Below are 27,101 nucleotides of genomic sequence, written 5' to 3'. Positions count from 1 at the left end.
TGAGACTTTACAGCTAAGTCAATGGGTGGAGGTAAAGTCTCAGACCCTAAATGGACGCGCACTAATTTTTATTTTGTTGCATGCCCATTTTCGGCAAAGATTTTAAAAAGACCTTTTTTACAGGCACGCTGAAAAATGGATCTGCGCACACCCAAAACATGCGCCTATACTACCACAGCCCATTTTTCGGTGCACCTTAGTAATAGGGCCCCTAAAGAATTCCATAATCTACATGCCTAAGAGCAGGCTCCATGCTTGCACATGCCCACAGAGAAAGTATTCGTCATGACATTTGTGTGGGCTTTCATGCTAGTTGGTATCTTGTAAGAGACCACTTATATTTGTAAATGACTAAAATATTGCACTCATAAGTAAGGCCAAAAAAATAGCGCTATTCTATAAATGGCACTGTAAGTTAGGCACTAATTATAGAATTGTGTATACGCTGGAATCCGTGACTAACTTTAGCCATGTGAATTTACACCAGCTGAACCCTGGTGTAAACCATGTGCGCATCTCCCTTATTCTATAAATTGTAAGAATGTCCCTGATTTGCCCATGCCCCTCCCATGGCTGTGCCCCCTTTTTGGACCCGTATGTAAAATTTATACACAGATCCCGGTGCCTAAAAATGCGTGCATAAATCTAAATTAATTCCAATTAGCACTGATAATTGATTATTAGGGCCCAATTATTGGTGCTAATTGGCTCATTGTTTAATTAAATTAGGCACATAAGTTGGGCAAGTACCCACATTTGCGCAGATAATTCTTAGTGATATACATAGAATTCAGGGGTAAGTGCCTACAACTAGGCAGACGCTTGTAAAGTGACACCTCTGTACCTTAATAAAGTAGCAGCCAGTCCCAGAACCATCCCCAACAGACAAAAATTCACACTGAGGGATAAATTCTAATAAGTGGCACCACCACGATGTTCATTAATGGTTAGAATAATGCCATATGTGTGTGCAAATGCCCAAAATTGCTCTTAGTGTTATTCTGTAAATACTGGCATATCTTACATAGCACATACTTGACAGATAGGGGTAAAAACTGGTGAATAATGAGCATGAGCAGAATTCATATATTTGGCATTTAGGCATGAACAATAACACCAGAACATGCATATCTATACCTCAGGGGCATAGCCACAAGAGGGTCTGCTCCCACCCACTTTGGGATCAGGCCCACCCGGTAGTGTTGCACCCTTGTAAGGGCCGGCATGGGGGGGAGGCAAATTGGGCCTCATTGCTACAGGAAGCCCCCGCAGTGTGGCATCTCCCTCCTTTCCCTCCTCAGTCTACCTTAACAGGTATCTTCCTTCATGGGGATCAAATTCACTCACACTGCCTGCAGCTGACCCCAAAGGCTTCCCTCTGCTACATCCCCCTCATCTATTTTGCAACATCTTGTTTCCACCAGGGAGGAACAAGGCAGAATGGCTTCAGAGTCAGCTGCATGCAGTGTGGGAATCACTATGACCCCCATGAAGAAAGACACCTGTTAAGGAAGTTTGGTAGGGAGGGAGGTGAGATGCTGGATTGTGGGTGGGGGGAAGAGGGGGAGGAAGAAATCAAAGGAGAAGGAGCAATGCTGGATCCAAGGGCAGAGATGAGGAACAGAGAAAGAGACAGTGAACAGTAGGAAAGATGAAGGAAAAAGAAAGTAAGAAATCTACCTGGGATGCAAGGAAGAGAAATGGAGATGGAGAACAATGGAAAAGAGAGGGAGGGAGGGAGGAAGGAAGAGAGATAGAGAGATTTTTGACCCAGGGCAGAAGGGAAAGAGGGAGAGATATTGAATCATGGGGGGAGGAAGGACAGCAGGATACAGAGGGAGAGATGCTGGACCACTTGGGGGATGAAGGAAGGAGAGAATAGAGAAGGGACAAGAATATACTGGAGGGTGAGGTGGAAGGGACAGAGAGAGGTCAAGCTATGAGGATGGAGAGGGAGAGAGAGAGAGAGAGAACAGATGCTGGGCTACACGGGTGAAGAGAGAAAGAGAGAAAGAGCAGATCCTGGGACTATTAGAACCATGTAGAAAAAGCTATGGGGGAGGGGGGGTAAGGAGAAAAGGTAGGTGAAAAGTAACTAGAAGAAGGGTGAGAAAGTGTGAAATTTCAGTGGACACAGGCAGAAAAAAACAAAGGTATAAAAAGTTAAAAGAGAACGATTAATATTTCAGCGTCTGATGCAGCGAGGGAATGGAAGAAGACAAGAGAGAGGAGAAAAGACAATGGACAGCAACCATTGGCAGGAGAATTAGCAGATGACAGACAGGAAAGCAGAAAAGAGAAACTGAGAACAATATGGTGGGAAAATAAAATGTCCACACAACAAAGATAGGAAAAAGTATTTTATTGTGAATTTATTAAATGGAATATGTTAGCATGGAGAAATTTGCATAGCAGATGCTTCTGTATTATGTTCAGAGGAAAAGGAAATATATTTCTGTTTTTATTTCTTTAGTGTTGCAGTGCATGCCAAGTTTGACTTCTAGAGGATTCCCAGTTCAATTTTTGTCTGCATATTTTTATTTCTAATTTGTGATCCCTTGTTCTGTATTTGGTGAGGGTTTGTCAGTGTGTGATAGTAATGGCAGTTCGGGAGATTGGGGGGGGGGCAGGAAGAAAAAGGATTAGGGGGGGCCCTCCTTATTTTCTGCCCCGGGCCCTGACCCTCGCTGTATTAACTGAAAGTTTTGTATGATATATATAAAGGAGAAAGGGAAATGGGACTTGAAATACTGCCTTTCTGAGGTTTTTGCAACTACATTCAAAGCGGTTTACATATATTCAGGTACTTATTTTGTACCAGGGGCAATGGAGGGTTAAGTGCAGTGGTGTGCTGGAGCCGGCTCGCACCAGCTCACACGAGCCTGTTGTTAAATTTTACTGATTTTTGCGAGCCGGTTGTTGGAGTCAGGCAGCCAGCACACAAGCATCTGTTTTTTTTTTCTCCTCCTCTCTCCCTCCTCCCCCGGCCCCAGCATATCTCATCATGTCGTCCCTTATGTTCATCATCCACCCCTCACCACTGCCTGACCAACCCGGAGCCTTTTCTCTGCCGGATCCCACCCACAGGAAGTTGCATCAGCGGGGCTGTACATTACTCGGCAGAGACAAGGCTCCGGGTACACCAGTGTGCTGAAACAAAGAAATTGAAGCTGTTTAGGTTAGTCTGATTCCCCTTCCCGCGCTGCTGTTAAACCCAAAACAAAATCAAGCAAACTTATGAGCTGCTGCATCTACGTTGTCGTTCTTTATTGTTGGTAGCATTTTAATTTCATCTCACTCATATTTTCAAACATGCCAGCTTGTGCAGCACACGGATGTACACAGAGGATAACTTTTCATAGGTAGAGTAGTAACTTGTTATAAATGGTAATCACTCTGTCATTTGGAGGGGCTGGTTATAGAGACACCTTCTTGCATGTATTATACTTGTGCAGAGATTTTTTTTCTCTTGGTAAAGGGCCACTAAAACAGATATCATGTTATAAGAATCAGGTGCTGCATCCATGTTGTCGTTCTTTATTGTTGGTAGCATTTTAATTCAATCTCACTTATATTTTCAAACATGCCAGTTTTGGCAGCATACAGATGTACACAGAGATCAGAGAAGTATAGTAATGGAATAACTTTTCATAGAGTAGTAATTTGTTATAAATCATAATCTTGTACTCACCTCACAACATAACACAAAAAACTTCTCCACCATAATCACATCATACTGTTCCCTTCCTGTCTCACAAAACTTGAAAATTCTGGGAGTCACCTTTGATTGAAACCTCACTCTTGATACCCACGTGAAAAACACGACGAAAAAGATGTTCTACACCATGTGGAAACTCAAAAGAGTAAAACCTTTCTTCCCGAGATACATCTTCCGTACCCTGGTACAGTCAATGGTAATTAGTCATCTGGACTACTGTAATGCACTTTACGCCGGGTGCAAAGAACAGACAATCAAAAAACTCCAATCTGCCCAGAATACGGCCGCCAGACTCATATTTGGAGAAACTAAATATGAAAGTGCAAAACCCTTAAGAGAGAAACTTCAGTGGCTCCCACTTAAGGAACGCATTGCATTCAAGATCTGCATGATCGTACACAAAATCATTCACGCAGACGCTCCAATCTACATGCTAAACCTCGTAGACCTACCTCCCAGAAATGCCACAAGATCATCCCGCAAATTTCTCAACCTGTACTACCCCAGCTGCAAAGGACTTAAATACAAGCTGATGCATGCCACTACCTTCTCTTACATGAGCACACAGCTTTGGAATGCACTACCTACAGACCTGAAAGCAATTAATGAAACAACTATCTTTCGAAAATCTCTGAAGACATTCTTCTTCAACAAGGCGTACAATGAGAACCTATAGCCTCACTAAGTCACCTCACCAATCCACTCAATTATGAACGTCTACCTTCTATAACTATCCTAAACACTCTCTCCCTTCCTCTTTCTTCCCTTCCTAATCGTTACACATTACTAACTGTATCTGATATCCTGCAATGACAATGTTTACAAACCTATGTAAGCCACATTGAGCCTGCAAATAGGTGGGGGAATGTGGGATACAAATGCAATAAATAATAATAATAATAATAATAATAATAATCAGTGTGTCATTTAGAGGGGCTGGTTATAGGGCCACCCTAGCATGTATTATATTTGTGCAGAGATCTTTTTTTCTCCTGGTAAAGGGCCATTAAAACAGATGTCAATTTATAAGAATCAGGTGCTCAACATTCAGAGTTTCTATCTATTTATTTATTTAGTTATTTATGACATTTAACCCTGTTATTGGTGCAGAGATTTTTTTTTCTCCTGGTAATGGGCTTCTAAAACAGACATCATGTTATGGGAATCAGGTTCTCAGTGCTCAGAGTTTCTGTCTATTTATTTACTTATTTATGGCATTTTATCCCACGTTAAACTTGAATTAGATTGGAACATGGAGGAATTAAAAAAAAATTCCCAGAGAGAGTAATGCATGACCCTCCCCCCTCGGTCTCACCCTGGGTATAGCCAGCTCTGCAATTTGGGGGGGCACAGAGGTGGACAGGGGGGGGGCACAGGGTGGACCGGGGAGAGAAGCCTGTTGTTAAAAATTTACCAGCACACCACTGGTTAAGTGACTTGCCCAGAGTCACAAGGAGCTGCAGTGGGAATCAAACTCAGTTCCCCAGTATCAAAGTCCACTGCACTAACCACTAGGCTACACCGCAATACGTGTTAAAGCATTTTGCTTGGTAAGTAACCTTTTTATGTACACTAAGCACAGTAAGAGTTCTTGTCAATTTTTTTTCAGGTTGTGTGTGCTAAATGGCATATTCTGGGGTTTAAAGCAGAGCATTGGCACAGTAGCATGACATTTTTAGCTTGACCTTTTGTTTTTTGAATTATTTATTTTTATGTATGTTTTATTGTATTCCGCTTAATCTTTTAGGCAGAATATAAATTAAATAAATAAATTAGTGCATGACTGATCAAAGCTTGAATTTTCTTCCCTTAGACTCCTACTTCTTGCTCTTGTAATCACTCATTGACTACTGTAATTCTCTCTACCACGGCCTACCACTCTCACAAATAAGGAGACTACAATTGGTTCAAAATTCTGCTATCAAACTTCTATTCAATAAAAGAAGATATGATCATGTTACCTCCCTTTTTTACTCCGAACACTGGCTCCCAGTTTCATTTCAAATTTCCTACAACTATGGAGTGGAAAAGTGGGTTAGGGGGCTGATAACACAGGGAACTGGGTTCAAGTCCCACTGCAGCTCCTTGTGACTCTGGTCAAGTCACCTAACCCTCCAATGCTCCAGGTACCAAAACCTAGATTGTAAGCCCACTAGAGACAGAGAAAGTACCTGCATATAATTTAAAAAATGTAAACCACTTTGATAGTGGTGACATTCAGATCACTAACCTGATAAGTTATCTGGACATGCCCCCAACCACCCACCATCACTAGCACCATTCAGTTGGCCATACGTTGTCCAGGCAAATCATTGCCCAGAGAAAGTCTAGAAGGTTAAAAAGGCAGAACTGGAGCAGTCTTCAGGAGGTTTCTTTAACGTTGAACAGACAGGGCAGATATTTAACGCTGGCCAACTTGAGCTACCCAGGTAAGGATAGATGAACAACTCTGTCCAGTTAAATTTAGACTGGATATTCAGTTAGAAGACATTCACATTGACTATCTGAATAATGCTACTTGGACAAAGCTGTATACCTGGGGACAGGCAACTGGATACTAGGGCTCATATCACTTATACCATACCTGAAACCCTAATCATAGACAGTTATACAGGAATCCGTTCTGGGGCTTTTTTTTTTTTTAGGTTAGATTTCTGATGGGTTTATAAAGACACACCTGCAATAAAACATAGCTTCCCAATCTGCCCTGATCCCACAGATGTAAGCGCGTATTCAGTGCAATGTTAATGGACCCCCCCCCCCCCCCCCCCAAAGTTTGATTTGAATGGACGTTGAAGGGTTACATAGCAATGTTTCTGTAGAATGGTGAAACCTGAGGCCTGAACAAAGGGCCTTGAAGCAACTATTCCTCTCATTCCAGGAACTGCAGAAAGCAATACATCACAGAAAGGAGGCTTTTAATCTCATCAATTCTATCGGATTCTAGGGAACCAAATGCTCTTTACACATTTCTAGCAGGAATTGCATTAATGGGTTTTCCATTTGAGAATAATCTACATAAACTAGTACCTTTTCTAGATAAGATGGCATTTTCATAAATATAAAATCAAAGTGGTAAAAGCCACATTCTCTGGGGTTCCTTGAATTTGAAATAAAATGATTTGAAAAGGCTATTTTTGAGGATCTACTTAAAAACGCAATATTTTCAGATGCTGGGACCAACAAGTCATGTGTCTGAATAATTTTGCTAGCAATTTTAGACTTATCTTTCATAGGATTTCTTACGGCTATTTACATTTTCACTCAGTGAAAATCAATTACCTTACTGCAATAAGCCTCATTTACTACCTTTGAGTATAATAGAAACACCATTAGGACGATGACATTACCCAAAAGAAGGGCAGCACACAGTTGGTAGACATAAATTAAGGAGCCTTTCACATATGCATTAGAAATACTGCTGTGACTGAAATATGCATAAAATCTCTATCTATTAGCGCTATTAGTGCATGGTAGTGATGATTTTGAAGGGGAAGATCGGGATCTACTTCTTTGACAAAATTATGTATTTCCTTTTCTGCTCAGTATGTGCTACTGATGCAATAAGCAGAGGCTCCCAGCTGAGCTGCATTTAGAAATGCCACTGAGCATGGTATGTGCGCTTCACTTCTCCCTGCCGAAGCACGACATTGTCAGGAACAGAGTGCATGTGTGCTGCCAGGCCCAACCCCTCCCTCATCACTCTGACCTCCACTGTTCCACGCATGTATGCCCGGGCGAAGGTGGCACTCATGCGGAAAACAGCTCCTACAGATCAATTCAAAGAATTTAGGGACATTTAACTTCCATCAAGCACACATCATCTTATTGATATTTTAAGGATAAGTTATTATCGAGCAGTACTGGAAGACAAAGGCCTGTATGCTTTTCAGCTAAAAATCTAGAAATCCCGCAATTTCCCTGTCAGCTGTTAGGCATAGAAGCATTTAACAAATTTCTTTCAAATTAAGAGTTCAATATTATGCAATACTTTTTCATTTCTACAGATTTTATTAATTTTATACAGATTCCGCCTCTTTCAAGCATGACGCCTCTACAATGATTTTAATAGTACCAGTTATACATTCCATATAACGGCTGGGGCGAAACAATCAGTGATGCCTTTTTTGGCAAAAGTATGTTATTCAGTTACTAGTCACAGTGCCTCAGCTATGGAATAAACTCCTGTCCAGCTACATCTTCAGTTGTCTCTCCATGAATTTAAGAGGAGGTTAAAAATCCATTTGCTTACACATCCCTGAGGGATCAGGAGGCTAACGAGGGATGGACAGCTGAGATTCAGTATCTTATTGTAGTGTTTTGTGTCAGTTTTACTATGTATGTTTTATGTTACCCACTTATTTATTTACAGTAATTAAATTCCACTTGAGCTTAATATCCTCGGCAAATAACAAAATTAAAACATATATAATTAAAATACAAAGCTTTACAAACTACAAGAAAAAAATCCTATAAAGCATTATTGTTAAGCAGGGTATAAATGTCTTAAATAAATATAACAAACAATACTCCTCTGACATGGTTTAAAAGGTTTCTCACTAAGGGACTATTTACTAAACATTTTCTCTCATGTTATGTCTACAGGGAAAATACTTAGGGCCAAATTCTACAAGTGGTGCCTTAAAAATCGGTGCAGAAAAACCACACACTTAGCGTGAATCTATAAACTATTAAAGTTAGGCGTAGTTTTAGAATATGCCCATGCGCCATTCTTGTGACTAAAATTTAGGAGCACCCACTTAGACCACCTAAAACCAAGCCTAAATACCTGCACCTAACTTAGGCACAGATCGGGTGGATTAATTGTGTGTATAGTTTTTTGAAACACCCATGACCTGCCCATTCCACGCCCATAGCCAGCCCCCTTTTCCACTGTGCACATTAGAATTTACGTGTACTACATTATAGAATATGCCTAGAAAGTTGTGCACAAAAATTCTATTTAAAGCCGATTAGTGCCGCTAATTGGTTGTTAAGTACCAATTATTGATGCTGATTGGCTTATTAAGGAACAACTTAAGGCACCATTTACAGAATTTGGGGGTTAGTAAATAGGGGCTTTGTGTGGTCTCAGTTTAGAGACAGGTTTATGCGAGATTCACTTAATCTTTTCTGCTATTCCTGTGCTGTGGATGCAGAATGTATTTGGCTTCAATACCATATGGGGGAAGCATGGGGGACTGTGACTAAATGGGAACTGAAGAGTGCAGTCTCTTTTGCTTTCCCTAGCCCTCAATGTGACCTGCAGCTATTGAAACCTGCACTGTTATCCTCACTGAAGTTATTGGGAGCCTTTTCCAGAATAGCCCCCACACTCTGAAATGAACTCCCTGAAGGACATCTAACACAAGACTATTTCTATTTAAGGAAACAGGTGAAAGCTTGGCTTTGCAACCAGGCCTCTAATGGAAGAAGTAACTAACTTGCTAGTCTCAAACATACTTTATCCACTTCTACCCTAGCTAAGATAATATTCAAGCACCTTTCTGACCTTATTTGTAACTTTCTTTAAATTAGCACCTTATTTTCTTACTCCTGTTACTCTATCTTATCTATCTACGTATATGTTCCATCTTTGCTTGCACCCTATACTATTAAAATGTTTTACTGTGTATTGTGTTGACATTGTAATGTAGTATACTATGCCATATTTTGTATTGTTTGAATATTTCTACTGCTGTAATTGTCTATTGCTTATGTTTGACTTAATCTTGCTGTATACTGCAGTGGCGTTCCTAGGGGGGCTGACACCCGGGGCGGATCGCCAATGCGCCCCGCCCCCCAGGTGCAGCGCCCCCCTGGAACAGCGCGACGCCCCCCCCCGGCAAAAGAACCCCCCAGGGTGCACGCCGCTGGGGGGGGGGGGGGTTGCCGTGCGCCTGCCGGCTCTTCGTTTTCATGCTCCCTCTGCCCCGGAACAGGAAGTAACCTGTTCCGGGGCAAAGAGAGCATGAAAACGAAGAGCCGACAGGCGCGTGGCACCCCACCAGCGGCATGCACCCGGGGCGAACCGCCCCCACCGCCCCCCCTTGGTACGCCACTGGTATACCGCCTTGAGTGAATTCCTTCAAAAAGGCGGTAAATAAATTCTAATAAATAAATAAAATACATGCATTCAAGCACACTTACCTCCAGTCCCAAGCTGCTCTAGATTAAACAGCTTCACCATAGCTCTGATTTCTGAAACTTTTGTCCAGCAGTTTTATAAGGACACATAAGTGTCTATATTTCTTTTTTAAAAAGGTACCTGCTTGACCTCTTAACCTAGGTTACTGTTATAAAATTCTTCTCTATTTATATAAATGCCATTGCTCAATATACATCCAACCTTGCAATACTTTATACGGTCATTGCTTGCACCTATTTGGGCTTAATTGTACATGTCTTTGTGACCTCTCTAGCGTGCTTGTGCCAGTTACTTGCTATCCACCCTGACAGCTTCAGCCAGCTTCCCCCTTTCTGGAGAGGAGTTTGGCCCCAGGAAGCCGGAAGGTCAGTGGGTTTTACTCTGCCACCTTATAGGTATTTCAGCAGCTGAGGAACATTATTCCTTAGAGAGTCAGAGTTTTCTTCTCACTAGCAACATGTCTTGCCCAATGCCTTGAAATGTTGGGGCACAATTATTCTGATCACTGAACCCATTATACCATGAAACAGCCTTTGAAAAACTTGGGCCTTAGTTGGTAGAATGTATATACACGCTAAATTAAAATAAGTCATCTAATTACTTAAAGGGTTACCAGTATTGACTGCATTGCTTAGAGCTTAATTGGCTTTTGAGGGAGGTTTTTTATGCCCATGAAGTCACTACCCATTAAATCCTATCACTAAGACTAATGTAAAGATGGGGTTCTAAGGCTTTTTCCTCCCTTTTCCCGTTATGCCCTTTGCTAGCTTGCTACATATTTAGGAATAATCGATTTTCCAGAGTTTACAGGAAAGTTTTATTTATTATCATGATTTGTGTATACGTCGAGGTCAAAAATGTCCAACATTGCTTCCTTCTCTCTCCCTTCCCTCCACTTCTGGGTCCAACATTGCTCCCTCTCACTCCCTCCCCTCTACCTCCGGATCCAATGCTACTTCCCCTCCATCCTTAACTCCCAATATCCAGCATCAGTCTCTCCCTCTCCCCCCCCCCCCCCCCTCTCTGGTGTTTGGTCCAGCAAACCTCCCTCCCCTCCCTCTACCAGCCCGCAGTTCAGCATCTGAACACCCACTCTCTCCCCCCCATGTACCTTCCAACTTGTCATCTATAGAGCAGCAGTCACACAATGCTACACCTAGGCTGCCTGCAGCCTGCTCTGGAGCAGTCCCTCTGATCCATCCCACCCGCTCTGATTCAACTTCCTGTTTCCGCATGGGTGGGACAGGCCAGAGGGACAGCTCTGGAGTAGGCTACAGGTGGCCTAGGTATATTGCTGTGCACGCCACTGCTCTATAGAAGACAAGTTTGAATGTATACGGTGGGGGGGGGGGGGGGGAATGAAGTGCCGAACTGCAGGCTGGTGGAGGGAGGGAAGTGGGCTTCTGAGATATTTCATTTATAACAAGGAAATTGATCTCACATAAAACTGAACGAAAACACATAATATAATTTACATTACATTAAAAAGATCTTATAACCCATAGTTACCATTCAGGCTCAATGCGGCTAACAATACAAGCAACTAGACAGTAACTAGGAATTGCATCAAAATAAAAATTATTATAAAATCAGCACAATGACAATTAAACAATGCTGACTAAAACAACATCAAATACCCTAGGATCATTAGAGGCCTAAAACATATTTTCTAAACGAAAAATTTTTTAATAGTTTTCTAAAGCAAATATAATCTGTAGTTCCCCTAATAGATAAAGGCAGCGCATTCCAGATTAATGTTGCCTGGTAGGGTAATGAATTGCCTAAAAGCTTATGTGATTTTACGGATTTCAGCAATGGAAATCCCAGCAGTAGTTTCTCTGTCATATTCCTTGAGGATAAACCTGACAATGATTGGAAATGATCTGCCATTTATGTAAGTAATTTTCCATATAAGAAATGTACAATAAGTCTGAATAGCTTAAAAAGCTTTCTAATTGCTCTCAGATTTTTTCATGAGTATAAATGAATTCTTAATAATCTTATCTACTTAATTTCTCAATGTAAGAAAACTGTCCACTTCCACTCCAAGATTCAAGAAGAACTTTCCAATTTATAATTCAAATCCGATAGCTGCAAAGTCAGATATATATCCCGTAAATCTGGTTTCCCGACCCAAAGAAATTTTGTCTTAGTTTTATTCAATTTCAGTTTATGAGAAGTAACCCAATTCTCTATTAATTCCAGACAATGTAATAATTTCAACTGAATATTACGTTCAGTCTTAGGGAGTGGAAGGAAAACAGTAATGTCATCAGAATATACATATGATTAGATATTGTTCATCTCTAGAACCACCCCATCAAAGGTTTGATAGTTCTTCTCTCATTTTGACCATATAAGATCTTGTCTCTAAAAAACCCTGAAACCAATGAAAATCAGCTTTGTTGGTGGCTTACCGTTGAACTGATGCCTTGGGATGTTTTTCACCCAGTTTTCTCATCATTGCTACTGTCAGCTGCTTAACCTCCCCTAGAGGACCTGTAGGCTCTGAATGTTGCTTCTGATTGGAAACGCTGGCATTATTTTGCAAAACCTAAGACATGAAGTAAAACCTGGTCAAAAATATGCTGTTAACTACAATATACAATTCTTTTTCTTATAAAGACTGATCAATGGAAAATCTCAAAGCAAAGTTGTTCAATTTAAGAGGCCCTTTTACTAAAGAGCAGTTCTAATGCGGGACGTCTCGGGCAGAAAACCTAGATTTACCTGACATATTTGCAGGGCTTTTTCTTTTCTTTTTTTTATTTGCAGGTAATGTGCTAATTTTTCCACTAGCATGCAATAATGTGGGAAACATATACCACCTCCTACTTAGGAGTCACTAATAGGCTCATTTTCGAAGAGAAGGACGTCCATCTTTCGACATAAAACAATTTTGGATGTCTCCAACTGCAGTCCGTCACAAGGATGCCCAAATTTCAAGGGTGCGTGTCGGAGGCGTAGCGAAGGCGGGACTTGGGCATGCCTAACACATGGACGTCCTCAACCCATAATGGAAAAAAAGGGCATCCCTGATGAGCACTTGGACAACTTTACCTGGTCCTGTTTTTCCTACGACCAAGGCACAAAAAGGTGCCCAAACTGACCAGATGACCACCAGAGAGAATTGGGGATGATCTCCCCTTACTCCCCCAGTGGTCACCAACCCTCTCCCACCCTCCAAAGAATCTTTAAAAATATTTTGTGGCAGCCTCTATGCCAGCCTCAAGTGGGTGCAGTGCACTTCAGGCAGGCGGACCTAGACCCATCCCCCCCCCCCACCTGTTACACTTGTGGTGGTAAAAGTGAGCCCTCCAAAACCCCACTGTACCCACATCTAGGTGCCCCCTTCACCCGTAAGGGCTATGGTAGTGGGTTTTGGGGGGCTCAGCACACAAGGTAAGGGAGCTATGTTCCTGGGAGCATTTTATGAAGTCCACTGCAGTGCCCCCTAGGTTGCCCGGTTGGTGTCCTGGCATGTCAGGGGGACCAGTGCACTACAAATGCTGGCTCCTCCCACATCCAAATGGCTTGCCAAAATCAGAAACGTCCAAATCCAAGGATATCCAAATCTAGGGACATCCAAATTTAAGGATTTGGACATTTCTGACGGTATTTTTGAAACGAAAGATGAACATCCATCTTTTTTTGAAAATAGTTTTCCCCGCCCCTGGATTTCGATGTTTTGCAAAGATGTCCAAATCGCAACTTGGACATTTCTTTCGAAAATGCCCCTCTAAGTGTTCCTGTGTTATTGCTTAGTTGATATTTCAGCGCCTAAATCTATGCGCATCCATTTACACCAATGAAAATATGGTGTAAATCTCAGTACATAGATTTAGGTGCACTGGGCCATGTTCTATAACTAGGCGTGTAAATTTTGGAACGCCCACAAACACACATTTCCTCGCCCATAACCATTCCCCTTTTTGCCTGTACGTGTTAGAAGTTCAGCACACATCGTTACAGAATATGCTTAGTGACTTGTGCACCTAAATTGTAATCAGTGCAATTAGTGCTCATTATTGCTTGTTAAATGCTGTTATCAGCGCTCATTATACTGTTAAGTTACACACATAGTTATAGAATCCACGCCCATTTCGGCACAGATCTCTAGGCATGCTATATAGAATCTGGGGGTTAGTGTGCACAAAGCTGAATTAACGTGTGTAAACTTATTTGCCATGCATTTAAAAAATTATACTAACACAAATGTTTGTAAAAAAAATGTTTGAAAATTTGCATTGTATATTTTATATATTCCCTGGAGAAAATCAAGATTCCATAGTACAGAAGAAATAAATAAATAAGCGGAAAAAGGCCAAACATTCAAAAATGAACTGAAAACGTTTTCTTGCACACATCCATAAGGAAGCAGGAGGTGCCTCCAGCACACTGACCTCTCTTGATGCAGTGCTCTCTATTTTGTGAGGAGGAGTGGTCCACATGCCTTGGTGAGTGTTCACATTTAGTTCCTCTAGGTAGGTTAGAACAAAGTCAGGGAGTGCCTGTGGGAAATAACAATGGCAGAAAGGATTTTCACTATTTCATTTATTCATTTAGGGCTATGCAAGTAAAATAGGCTAACCACCATAAAGAGGAAAATTCAACTCCTTTCTAGGTACAACACAACAATGAAAATAAAGAGAGGAAAGATAGGTAGTGTGTTCATATTTAAAAAAAAAACCCTCAAAACAGCAACCATTAACAAAAATCTCAAGGAAGGAGTAGTATCAGAATAGATATTAGCATGGTCTTAGGACCTCTTATAGCTCACAGCTATTCCAAGTCCAAGTCCTTAATTGCAAGTTTTTAATCATTCTTCCACCACCTAACTTAATCATACTTATTACCAAATATCATAAAAATGCATATAATATACAAAACCCAGCCAGTAATGCAAAAATCAAAAAGATCACTTATTTTATGCTAAAGTTCAGCGCTGAATCATCTACTACCACCTGACACTCACAAACACAGAAGCGTTTCGGCAGCCAGCCTTCTTCCGGGGTTGATTCAAAACAAATCTTCACAGGCTACATCACACTGAATTGAGAATTGGCAAAATTCAAACTGTCCAAGGTGATAACACACCAATCTTCAATGTTATTCCTTCTTTGGGATTTTAGTAAAATAGGCTTAGAATGTCCTTACACGGGCCTTTCCCACACACTAAGTCCATTTCTAGTGCAGCCATCCTTTAGGGCTTTTCTTCTATGACTGGCACACGCAGCCATTTAAAAAAAACTACCATGGAAGCCCATTTAATAAAGCTTAGTATGTGCTAATGGAATTAGTACATGCTAGACTTTTCTAAAAGGGCCCCTATTAAATGATGACAAATAAAGACCAAATACACAAACAAAAAAGAAGACAGCCAACCGTATGGAAATCTACTACCCTACATTTTGCATTTTGTCTGGCAGATAAAGACGTGCATGGTCCATCCAGTCTTCCCAATAAGGCAGCCAGAGCCATATCTACCACTCCTTGCAGGTTACACTCCATCATGATCAAATACAGTACTGGCATAACAAAATAGGGCAGCCCCACAATCATGGAAGAGCAGTTTTATAATTTTGCTTACACCATTCATTGCCACTACATGATTAAACCAGCAATCTAACAATGTTGCAAACTGACAACATTTTACTTGCTATCAACCTTTAGGTACTCAGGCTCATTTTGTCTGTGGACCTTGAAAATCAAACCTACAGTTTTAAATTTATCCCTGTAAGATACTGTTATCCAGTGTTGAGGAGCAGCCTAATGGTTAGTGCAATGGCCTGAGAACCAGGGGAACTGGGTTCAATTCCCACTGCAGCTTCTTGTGACTCTGGGCAAGTCACTTAATCCTACATTGTTCCAGATACAAAATAAGTACCTGTATATCTTTGACTGTAACCACAGAAAGAGGTGGTATACCAAATCCCATCTCTTTTTTCTGCATTCTAGCAGTCGCAGCAGAGACTTATACACCTTGATATGTATGGTCTGAAGAAAGGCAATTTCTATTAAAATGGGCATGGATTGCTAGGGACCTAGGGCGGTTATATAATGTAAATGTTGCCCCCTTGCTGTCTGCTACTAAGTCCTTATGCAGTAGATGGTGGGATCTTCCTTTATCTCTGTGGGGTAGAGTTCAACTCCTTAAGATGGTATTATTGCCCAAATGGATGTACCCTCTACAGCATTTATCACTTATACTTAATCTCAGGATTCGGTGCTATGGAATAAATAGCTAGTCATTTGCATTGTGCTCGAGATTGGGTACACCACACTTTTGAATTTTGTGATGTGGAGTTTGAGACAGAGGTAGTGGCCCCATGTAATTTGGCCTATGTGTTGCATGCTAAATTGGCCAGACTCCACCATAATTTGTGGCGTAATGTTTTGGTGAGGGTGGTGAGATGGGCTTGGACTATGTTTTGCAAAAAAAATTGGTTTAAATTCCCATTGCTCCTGGTTTTTGCCCATCCGGGGTAATGTGAATTTTCAGCTTGTGTTGCAGTCGGATGCTTTCCTTAGATGGCAGACTCAGGGGTTGATTTTGTTGCAGCATGTATTGGAAGAGTGTAAGCCACAGATGTTTTCCAATGAGCAGTTGCAGAGGGAATATCAGTTAAGGGGGACTGATTGGTATCCCTGTTTGCAATTACAGCATTATACTCAAGGCTTGTTTGAACCAATCCTGTGGATTTCACTGAATCAGTCTGTGATGATAGTTGGCTATTACCAGCAGTTCACAAAGGTCTCATCAACCACTATTATGCCACAGTATAGAAAATTAAAGGGGATACCCTATTGAATAGAGTAGTAACTCTAAGGTCACGAGATTTGGGGGAATATACATTGAAGCATTTGCTTTTGAGTTTGAAGGAGGGCCCCAAAGTGGCAGTCTTACAGAGTTGGTCTTGAGACCAGACTCTGATAAGTGTAGAATGTATTCAAGCAGGGTCCTTGTAGAACAAGAAAAAGGATTTAGGGCCTTGCTGTCACACCAGACGGCAAACCTCCTCCATTTGAAAGAATAACACTTTTTCATGGAATGTTTCCTGGAAGCAAGCAAGACTCGGAAGACACCCTCTGAAAGACCTAAAGAGGCAATTTATAAGCTCTCAACATCCAGGCCGTGAGAGCCAGAGACTGGAGGTTGGGATGTAGAAACGACCCCTCGTTCTGAGTGATGAGGGTCGGAAAACAGTCCAATCTCCACGGTTCTTCGGAGGACAACTCCAGAAGAAGAGGGAACCAGATCTGATGAGGCCAGAAGGCAGCAACCAGGATCATTGTTCCCCAGTCTTGCTTGAGTTTCAGCAAAGTCTTCCCTACTAGAGGTATGGGAGGATACACATACAGAAGGCCTGTCCCCCAATGCAGAAGAAAGGCATCTGACGCTAGTCTGTCGTGGGCCTGAAGTCTGGAACAGAATTGAGGGACTTTGTGATTGATCTGAGTGGCAAAAAGATCCACCGAGGGGATGCCCCATGCTCGGAAGATCTTGTGGACAACGCCCATGTTTAGCGACCACTCGAGGTTGCATGATCCTGCTCAATCTGTCGGCCAGACTGTTGTTTACGCCTGCCAGATACGTGGCTTGGAGAAACATGCCATGACAGTGCGCCCAAAGCCACATCCGGACGGCTTCCTGACACAGAGGGCGAGATCTGGTGCCCCCCTGCTTGTTGGTGTAATACATAACAACCTGATTGTCTGTCTGAATCAGAATGATTTGGTTGGACAGCCGATCTCTGAAAGCCTTGAGAGCATTCCAGATCGCTCGTAATTCCAGGAGGTTGATCTGAAGACCCTTTTCCGGAAAAGACCAAGCTCCTTGAGTGTGAAGCTCATCTACTTGAGCTCCCCACCCTAGGAGGGATGCATCCGTCGTCAACACTTTTTTTGGTTCAGAAATTTGGAAAGGATGTCCTAAAGTCAAATTGGATCGAATGGTCCACCACTGAAGGGAACTGCAAAAGTCGGTGGAGAGATGGATCACATCCTCTAGATCCTCTGTGGCTTGGCACCACTGGGAAGCCAGGGTCCATTGAGCTGATCTCATATGTAGGCATGCCATGGGAGTTACATGAACTGTGGAGGCCATGAGGCATATTTTCAAAGCACTTTGGGAGGCTAAGTTCCATAGGTTTCTATGGAACTTTGGGAGGCTAAGTGCTTTGAAAATGAGCTTGCATGTGTCCTAAGAGTCTCAACATCTGCCGAGCTGTGATCTGTTGAGATGCTTGAGCTATGGACACGAGGGCCAGGAGATTGTCTGCCCTTGCCTGGGGAAGATAAGCTCGAGACGTCCATGTGTACAACAGAGCTCCAATGAACTCCAATTTTTGAACCGGGACAAGATGGGATTTGGGATAATTGATCATGAACCCCAGTAGCTCTAGCACTCGAACAGTCATCCGCATGGACTGTAGAGCATCTGCCTCCGAGGTGCTCTTCACCAGCCAATCATTGAGATAAGGGAACACATGCACTCTGCGTAGCGATGCTGCAACAACAGCCAGGCACTTTGTGAAAACCCTGGGTGCAGACGCGAGGCCAAAGGGCAGTACACAGTACTGAAAGTGCCGAGTTCCCAACCGAAATCGAAGATACTTCCTGTGATCTGGGAGTATCGAGATGTGGGTATAGGCATCCTTTAAGTCCAGAGAGCATAGCCAATCATTTTCCTGAATCATGGGAAGAAGGGTGCCTAGGGAAACCATCCTGAACTTTTCTCCGACTAGGAATTTGTTCAGGGCCCTTAGGTCTAGGATGGGACGTATCCCTCCTGTTTTCTTTTGCACAAGGAAGTACATGGAATAGAATCCCAGCCCTTCTTCCCCTGGTAGAACAGGTTCAACCGTACTGGCCTTTAGAAGGACGGAGAGTTCCTCTGCAAGTACCTGCTTGTGCTGGGAGCTGTAAGAATGAACTCCCGGTGGACAATTTGGAGGCTTGGATTCCAGATTGAGATTGTATCCTAACCGGACTATTTGAAGAACCCACCAGTCGGAGGTTATAAGAGGCCACCTTTGGTGAAAAAATATTAACCTCCCCCAAACCGGCAAGTTGTCTGGAATGGACACTTGCACTGTGGCTATGCTGCACTGGAGCCAGTCAAAAGCCTGTCCCTTTGCTTTTGCTGGGGAGCCACAGGGGCCTTAGGCGCACGCTGTTGATGAGAACGAGCGCGCTGGGACTGAGCCTGCGTAGGCTACCGAGAAGCAGGAGTGTACCTACGCCTATTATAGAATAGGGAGCACTCCTCTTCCCTCCAAAAGACCTCCTAGATGAGGAGGTGGTAGCAGAAGACGCCCAGCGGGAGAGAGAATCCATAGCATCATGGTGCTCTTTGATCTGATCGACCACATCCTCTACTTTTTCACCAAAAAGGTTATCCCCCGGCAAGGAATATCCGCCATTCGCTGCTGGATCTTATGATCCAGGTCAGAGACACGCAGCCATGAGAGTCTGCGCATAACTATTCCTTGAGCAGCTATTCTGGATGTCACATCAAAAGTGTCGTAAGTACCCCTGGCCAGGAATTTTCGACATGCCTTCTGCTGCCTGACCACCTGAATAGGTTCATCCAGCTCCGGAGGAAGCGATTCGACCTAGACAGTTGCCTCACCGAGTTCCACAAGTGGATGCTCGTTTAGAGCTGGTTTGTCTGAATCTTGGCTGCGAGCATAGTGGTCTAATACGTCTTCCTCCTAAAAGAATCCAAGGTCCTAGACTCTCTGCCTGGGGGCGCTGAGGCATAGTCCCTAGTACTCTTGGCTCTCTTGAGAGCAGAATCCACCACCATGGAATCGTGAGGTAGCTGAGACTTCACCACTACCGGCTCTCCATGGACTCTGTACTGGGACTCAGCTTTTTGGGGGATGACTGGATTAGAGAGATTGAACGACCAGTTTCGCATAAGAACTTCCCTGAGTGTGTTATGCAAAGGAGCTGTTGCAACCTCTGTAGGTGGAGAAGGATAATCCAAGACCTCGAGCATCTCGGCCCTGGGCTCATCCACAACCTCCATAGGGAAGGGAATATCCTTAGATATTTCCCAGACAAAGGAAGAAAAAGAAAGACTATCAGGCGGAGACATCGTTCTCTCAATGGGCGGAGTAGGATCAGAGGGGACCCCAAAGGACTCGTCTTCAGAAAAGTATCTGGGATATTCCTCTTCCTCCCATGAACGCTCATCCTCGGTATCAGACAAAAGCTCTCTAAGAGCAGCCCGAACCAGAGCCTGTCTTGACATCGAGGAACGACGACCTCGAGGGCGATGTCGAGAAGTCGACCCCTGCCTGGACTGCGGTGAAGCTTCCTCCACCGACGTCGAAGGACAGTCCACCTGGGTGGCAGCCGACGCCGATGCAGCAAGCGGCACCGAGGTCAGGGACCTCACCACAGGCGAAGGACCAGATGCCGCTTCAACAGACAGTACAGAAGGCGCAAGTACCCCTGGCACTGAAGTAGACTGGCACAGCAATCCCTCCAAAAGCTCTGGAAAAAGGGCCCTGATGCGCTCGTCGAGAGCCGCCATCGGAAAAGGCTGCGGGGCCAGTGGCAGAATCTGTGGGGGCTCGAGAGCCAGTACCAGGCTGCCAGAAGACCGACGCATCGGCACCTCCTGTACAAAGGGTGAGCAGTCCTCTCGGCGACGACGCTTCTCGGGTGCCAAATCCTTCGGCTCCCCGGAGCTCTCGGTACTGCACATGGAAGAAGGTCGATGACGGTGCTTCTTACCCTTCACTCGACACCCATCATCGAGACTCCTCGGTAAAGAAAGAGGACGTGGATCCTTACACCTCCTCGGGGCCAGGACCGACGAAGGGCGTTCCCGGGGGGCCTGCATAGCAGTAGGCCTCGAGACAGGTGGAGACCCACTCGATGCCTTGCTGCTCCCAGCGCGATGTGGTCATTCAGCAGCCATTACCTGTGCTCTCGAAGTCGATGCTTCCTTCGATGTCGACGCCGCCAACCTCGAAGGACTGGACCAATCTGCAAAAAGTTTTTCTCGTTCAGCCTCCCAAGACACTTGGGTCCGTTTTTTCATCAAAGGACACAGCTTACAAGCAGCTGGTAGATAATCGGGCCCAAGGTACTGGAGACACCACGCGTGGGGGTCGGTACCCGAGATGGTCCAGTGGCACCGAGTACAACGCTTAAAGCTGCTGGGTATCTTCGATGACATGGACGGAAAAACGGCATCTGCGAAATTAAAGGACATGATTGTGCCAATTAAAAAGGCACAAAAAGGGAAACAAAGACGGCCGCGACAAAAAGAAAAGAAACTTAAATCTAGTGACTAAAACTAAGAAAATAAAGGAAAGTACTCTACTTTTTTTTTTTTTAATTTTATATAAAGACGAAAAAAAAAGAAGAAAAAGGAAGCAATCACGCACAGACTCTTTCCTGGGCTGAGAGGAACACAGCGGAAAAAAAAATGTGTCTCCTCAGACGCGGAGAAAAAAATACTGAGGTTCTTACTCATGCGACGGACGGGAAACCGGTCTGTGCTCGTGCGCCAGAAGACTCTGGAAGATTTTTGATAGCAAAACGTCCGATCCTGGGCCGATGTGGATGTCGACCCAAGTGTGAGAACAAGCAGCCTGCTTGTCCTCGGAGAAAACCTGGTTTTCCCTCCTAACAAAGGTTGTCCAGCATGGATACAAAAACACTGGTTATGTTCTCATTAATTAATCACTGTTTGAAAAAAATCTTTCTACAATTTGTTTTCAGTCTGTTGCTCACTGGTTTCATGATGTCCTTTTCTTTTTGTGTTTGAAAGGTTAAGCAACTGTTCTTTATTTAACGCTTCCACCCCAATTATGATTTTATAAACTTCTATTGTATCCCCTTTCAGTGAACTTTTCTCCAAGCTGTAGAGCCCTATCCTGTTTAGTCTTTCTTCATAAGTGAGCTGTTATACCCCGTTATCATTTTTGCCGCCCTTCTCTGAACCTTTTGTAGCTCTGCAATGTCCTTTCTGAAATTGTGGAACCAGAACTACACACGGTACTCAATATACAGTCACACCAGGGACCTACATAGAGGCCTAATGATATTCTCAATTTTGTTCTCTGTCCCTAATGATCTGCTTTATTAACAGCTGCTACACACCAGACTCAAAATGCAATATATTATCCACAATGACTCCAAGACCTTTTTCTTGGGTGATGACTCCTAACCCAGCATTTTGTACCCGTACTTGGGATTATTTTCCCCTATGTGCACTTGTCCACATTAAATTTCTTGTGCTATTTAGATGGCCAGTTCCCTAGTTCCAGGACCTCCTGCTTCATGAAATGGTCATTTATAGCATCTAGAAACCTGATCTCCCTAACAGGTCCTGATGAGACAGTTACCCGGTTAATATGGGACTAATTGGAATGTGCCACTATCATGACTTAAGAATAGAAAACGTTATATGGAATGACTTACAAAAACCTCTAGTTCAAGAATGAGATCAACAAGTGCTGACACTAAACAATAAAAAATCAGTTCTATACAAAAGATGAGCATACTTGGAAAAGGACAAACCTTGGAAAAGATAAAGCCTTCATTTCCAAAACCCCACTGTTGGTGAAGATTGCTTTTGTCTCTGAAATGAAAGAACAGGAAGAGGGTTTATCAGAGGAAATGTACATTATTCCCCCTCAATCTAGAAAGTTGTGCACCCAAATTTCTGACTAACGTGTAAATTTGTGTTGAACGTGTAACTTAATGAATTAATTAGCTGCTGATTGGCCTTAACAACCAGTTATTGGGTAAAACTAGTGATAATTGGAACTAACTGGCAGTTATAACTACCCTTAATCGGTACTCTATAAACTGCACACTCAAATTCCATACAGCACAACTTCAAGCGGGGTGTGGACCTGGAAGGAGTATGAGCGGATCAGAATGGGGCGTGTCAGGCAGTTCCACATGTGGATTATAGAACACTAACATTTATACCAGTCACTGAACTAACGTAGTGCTCACTCAAGTCAGGCATGTAAATGCAGACTTATGCTAATATTCTGCACACAACTGCCGTTATAGAATTCACACTTAGCATGCATCATCCTGGCACCTAGCTTTAAGCAATCTATACAGAATTACACCCAGGTTTGTAGTATTAATATTTGATCATTAAGGTACAGAAAGAATCCTAAGAATGTTTGGATCAGTCACAGCAAGAAGAATTTTAGCTTTACATTCTCAATAATCATCTGGATAACAATAAGTTAAAAATAAGATGAAAAGGCCTCTCTGTGTGAGGAATTCTGCAATTGTTTATTTGAATATGCTTTCCATGCAGTAAGAAAAGGGTGCAAGTATTATGGTGGTGTTAAACTGACTCACAAGAAATGTCAGAGAATGTTTTCATTCAGCCTCTTGCCTTGCAAGTCTTTACTCTGGTAATGAGCACTTAAGCAGCAAAACATAGTAACATAGTAAATGACGGCAGATAAAGATCTGAACGGTCCATCCAGTCTGCCCAACAAGATAAATTCATTTTACATGGTATGTGATACTTTATATGTATACCAGAGTTTGATTTGTCCCTGCCTTTCTTAGGGCACAGACCATAACAGTCTGCCCAGCACTGTTCCTGTACTAAAAGTTTTGAAGCTAACGTTGAAGCCCCTTAAAATTTACACTCCAGCCCATCCATATCTATTCAGCCACGATCAGGGCGCAGACCACAGGAGTCCGCCCAGCACCGGTTTTACTCTCCAATTACGGGCGTTGCCACCCAATCTCCGCTAAGATTCCGTAGATCCATTCCTTCTAAACAGGATTCCTTTGTGTTTATCTCACGCATGTTTGAATTCCATTACCGTTTTCATCTTCACCACCTCCCACGGGAGGGCATTCCACATATCTACCACCCTTTCCATGAAAAACACCCTGACACAAAACATATACAGAATGTTTTACTAGTATTGCTAGTCAGGACTAGATTAACACTACAGAGGGTCCTATAATTTGTGGGCCTTTATCATGTGCCCCCATTTACCCTCCCTCTGGTAGAGCATCATTCACTCTTCCCTTTCTCCCACTCTTTAATGATATCTTTCCACATGGCTCTCCCCCTCACCTCTCCAGAAGTAGCACAAGGAGAAGTGTACCACCTAGTGGTGGGTATGGCTGAAGCAGCAGGTTGTAATTTAGCGTGGGACTGTGCAAGCATATACATTCCTAAACTATTTCTACAAATTATTACAAACTTCTTAAACCCTCTGAAAATGTCTTTAAATGCTGTCTAAATTATAAGTAATTTCCGTGAATTCTGAAACTATTTGAAAATGTAATTCCATATTTTAGCTGCTAAATAAGAAAAATTAAAACCCATGGAGATTTGGTCTTCAAGTTCCTAGTCTCAGAATAGTGCAATAACATTTGGTTTTGAGGTCTTGAAGACTTTAGAACAGATGGAAATACAATCAAATATAACATATATCAAACTCTTAGTCTACAACTGAGCTGACATTAGCAAGGTTGCATATCACAGCTTGTACCGAGACCTTACAACAATTAAATCAAGTAGATATTTAGATCATTTTTAAAACTTCCTAATACCACTTTTGCATTGCTCTGGCATTAAGAGTAATGAAGCAAATCTTATGGGGCAGCTTTTACTGCATCTGCATTGCAGGACTTTTCACAGGAAAAGCTTAAACTGTCAAATTACTTTCAGCAACAGGTTTGTTTTTTTCTTTTTAATTATTGAACAAAGGCCTCATGAGAAGCTTGAGTCATACCAAGAAGCATTACCTTTTCTGCAGTATTAACTTATATCCTCCTAGTGATGTTCCATCATCAGTGTTAAATGTGACTGGATGACCAACAGCTAGACAGATCTGCGGCATAGCTCGGCTTAAGATCATTCCTGCCTGCCAGTGAAGAGCAGCAACAAAAGGAATGAAAAGTGAAAGGAAGCAGAAAATGAAACAGTGTCAGCATGCCTGGATAAGTCAGGACTTTAACAGTCCTAGACAGTGAACTGCTTTCCTCAGCTTAGAAATCATGGATGGAGCCTTATTTAGAGCCTGGGATGTTGCTTATAACTAGGGAAGCAGTTCACAGCTCAGTGCAAAACAGAACTGAGCCTTACATGTCTACATGTGCTTTTTTTGGTGCATATTTCACAGTGAGATGATTTAGGGTCCGTAACGTGTCACTTGTTGTGTAGATAACAACTGAGTTTACTTCAGACAAACATGCCCAGGAAAAAAAAATCATTGACCTGCAAAGATAGCAACAAATTCATATTCTCTGAGTCAATTTACTCATAAGTACATAAGTATTGCCATACTGGGACAGACTGAAGGTCCATCAAGCCCAGCATCCTGTTTCCAACAGTGGCCAATCCAGGTCACAAGTTCCTGGCATGATCCCAAAAAAGTACAATACATTTTATGCTACTTATCCTAGAAATAAGCAGTGGATTTTCTCTAAGTCCATTTAATAATGGTCTATGGACTTTTCCTTTAGGAAACCATTCAAACCTTTTTTAAATCCAGCAAAGCTAACTGCTTTTACTACATTCTCTGGCAATGAATTCCACAGTTCAATTATATGTTGAGTGAAGAAATATTTTCTCCAATTCGTTTTAAATTTACTACTTTGGAGCTTCATTGCATGCCCCCTATTACTAGTATTTTTGGAAAGAGTAAAAAGCGATTCACCACTGCACTCATTATTTTATAGATCTCTATCATATCTCTCCTCAGCTGTCTTTTCTCCAAGCAGAAGAGCCCTAGTCACTTTAGCAATACTGGTTAATCATTTTACAAGTCAATCCTCTGAAACTATTTCTGTTTCTAACATCTTATTTTACTGAAAAGTTGGTGCTTGCTGAAATTTATTCCATCAGAAGTCAGAAAAAGGTACGTTTTCTTTCAATCTGACCAATTCCTCCAGAGGATAAACATGTCTGGTAATTTTGTAACTGACAAAAAAAATCTTGAATGATTCTTATAAGCAGTTTATATATTAAAAATGTATATATCACAACTACAAACTATAGGTCATTTAGGGGATAGTTACTAACCTACAGTATCCCAGTACCATAGGATAGTGACTACCACGCAAATATAAATTTGTGTTGCAGTAGCCAAGAACATCACATGCCCAGGCTGCAGAACACTAGTAACAGGCCCCATGTCATGCCTGTTATTTTTTAAAGTGGCCAGTGGTCTCCTAATGATCACACCTGCACCCTGATCTCCTCCCAAATGGTCATCACTCCCATGTTCCCTCCCTCTCCCGACAGACACACTAGACACCAGGTGTTTCCCAAGTAGATCCTGGGAGTGGGGGGGGGGGGGGGGCTGGAGTATGGGAGGTCTATTTCAGGGGCGTGGGTGGGGGATGGATTTGAAGTGGTTGTTTGTTGGGACAGGACCGTGATCATTGGAGGTTGTTTGGTGAGGGGGATCAGAGGGTAAGCAATCATAGAAAGACCACCATCTCCTTTAAGAAGGCTCCCAAGAACATTAGCAGCTCAGTTCTCACAGAGAGGAAAAATAGCACCAGATCAAAGTTGGCATTCTTTTGCAGAAATAACGCAGCTTGTGAAGTTAAATGCAAACTGCGTTATTCAATTTGCATAATAATGAGATGCTTTACATGCATTTGGATGCTTTGCATCTTTTTAATATGTAGCTTGCATTATGGGAAACTATTATGCGTTAAGGATAAATAAGATTTTGCCAATTAACATGTTAAATGGCAAAACTCCTGTACTTCCCCCTTAACACTGTTAGTGACCAACTCTCTTGCTATGGTTTCCAATTTAAAATATGCGCAGCCAAATAATTCAGTGGCTGTTATCCTCACAGACATCCCTGGCATTATCCACGTACCCGGTCTGAATATCTGAATTTTTTTTGTTGCTGCAGCTGGTGTTTCCAAAACTGCTGATTGCCATGGTTCAATATAGACCTGACATAATTTAGAACAACGAGGCAAACAGCTGCAAAACTCCCTTATCCTCTACGATAGAGCCTCCACCACTACCTAATTGTAACTGGTATGGCAAGACACACTCTAAGCCCAGTGGATGAATGATACACAGTCAGGTGTAGCGTAATGTACACTAATGCAAACTGTGTGACAGCTGGAACTACCCTGTTGGAGCAGACCTGAGGGATGCAGTTTTGGGGTGTACAGAAGGCTGTATCTGTGAATGGTACTGACTGGTACAATATGAACAGGGCGTCCAGTCCAGCACATATT

The 27,101-nt window shown here is 42.7% G+C and overlaps 1 protein-coding gene across 2 annotated transcripts in view; it reads right to left on the bottom strand.

Moving 5' to 3' along the window:
- The window catches only part of DCDC1 (doublecortin domain containing 1), a 556,169-nt gene that overhangs the window by 165,528 nt on the left and 363,540 nt on the right, over positions 1-27,101 (bottom strand). For both annotated transcript variants that reach the window (XM_030200682.1, XM_030200683.1), the window contains 4 exons: positions 24,636-24,754; positions 22,413-22,473; positions 14,270-14,377; positions 12,284-12,420 (listed from right to left, as the gene is read on the bottom strand). In XM_030200682.1, coding sequence (XP_030056542.1) covers positions 12,284-12,420; positions 14,270-14,377; positions 22,413-22,473; positions 24,636-24,754 — 425 coding nt within the window. The remainder of the gene's footprint in view (positions 1-12,283; positions 12,421-14,269; positions 14,378-22,412; positions 22,474-24,635; positions 24,755-27,101) is intronic.

This window comes from Microcaecilia unicolor, chromosome 4 (genome assembly GCF_901765095.1).
Source record: "Microcaecilia unicolor chromosome 4, aMicUni1.1, whole genome shotgun sequence".
NCBI classification, from domain to species: domain Eukaryota; kingdom Metazoa; phylum Chordata; class Amphibia; order Gymnophiona; family Siphonopidae; genus Microcaecilia; species Microcaecilia unicolor.
Note: the sequence above shows the minus strand (reverse complement) of the source record. Positions and strands in the feature narration are given on the sequence as shown.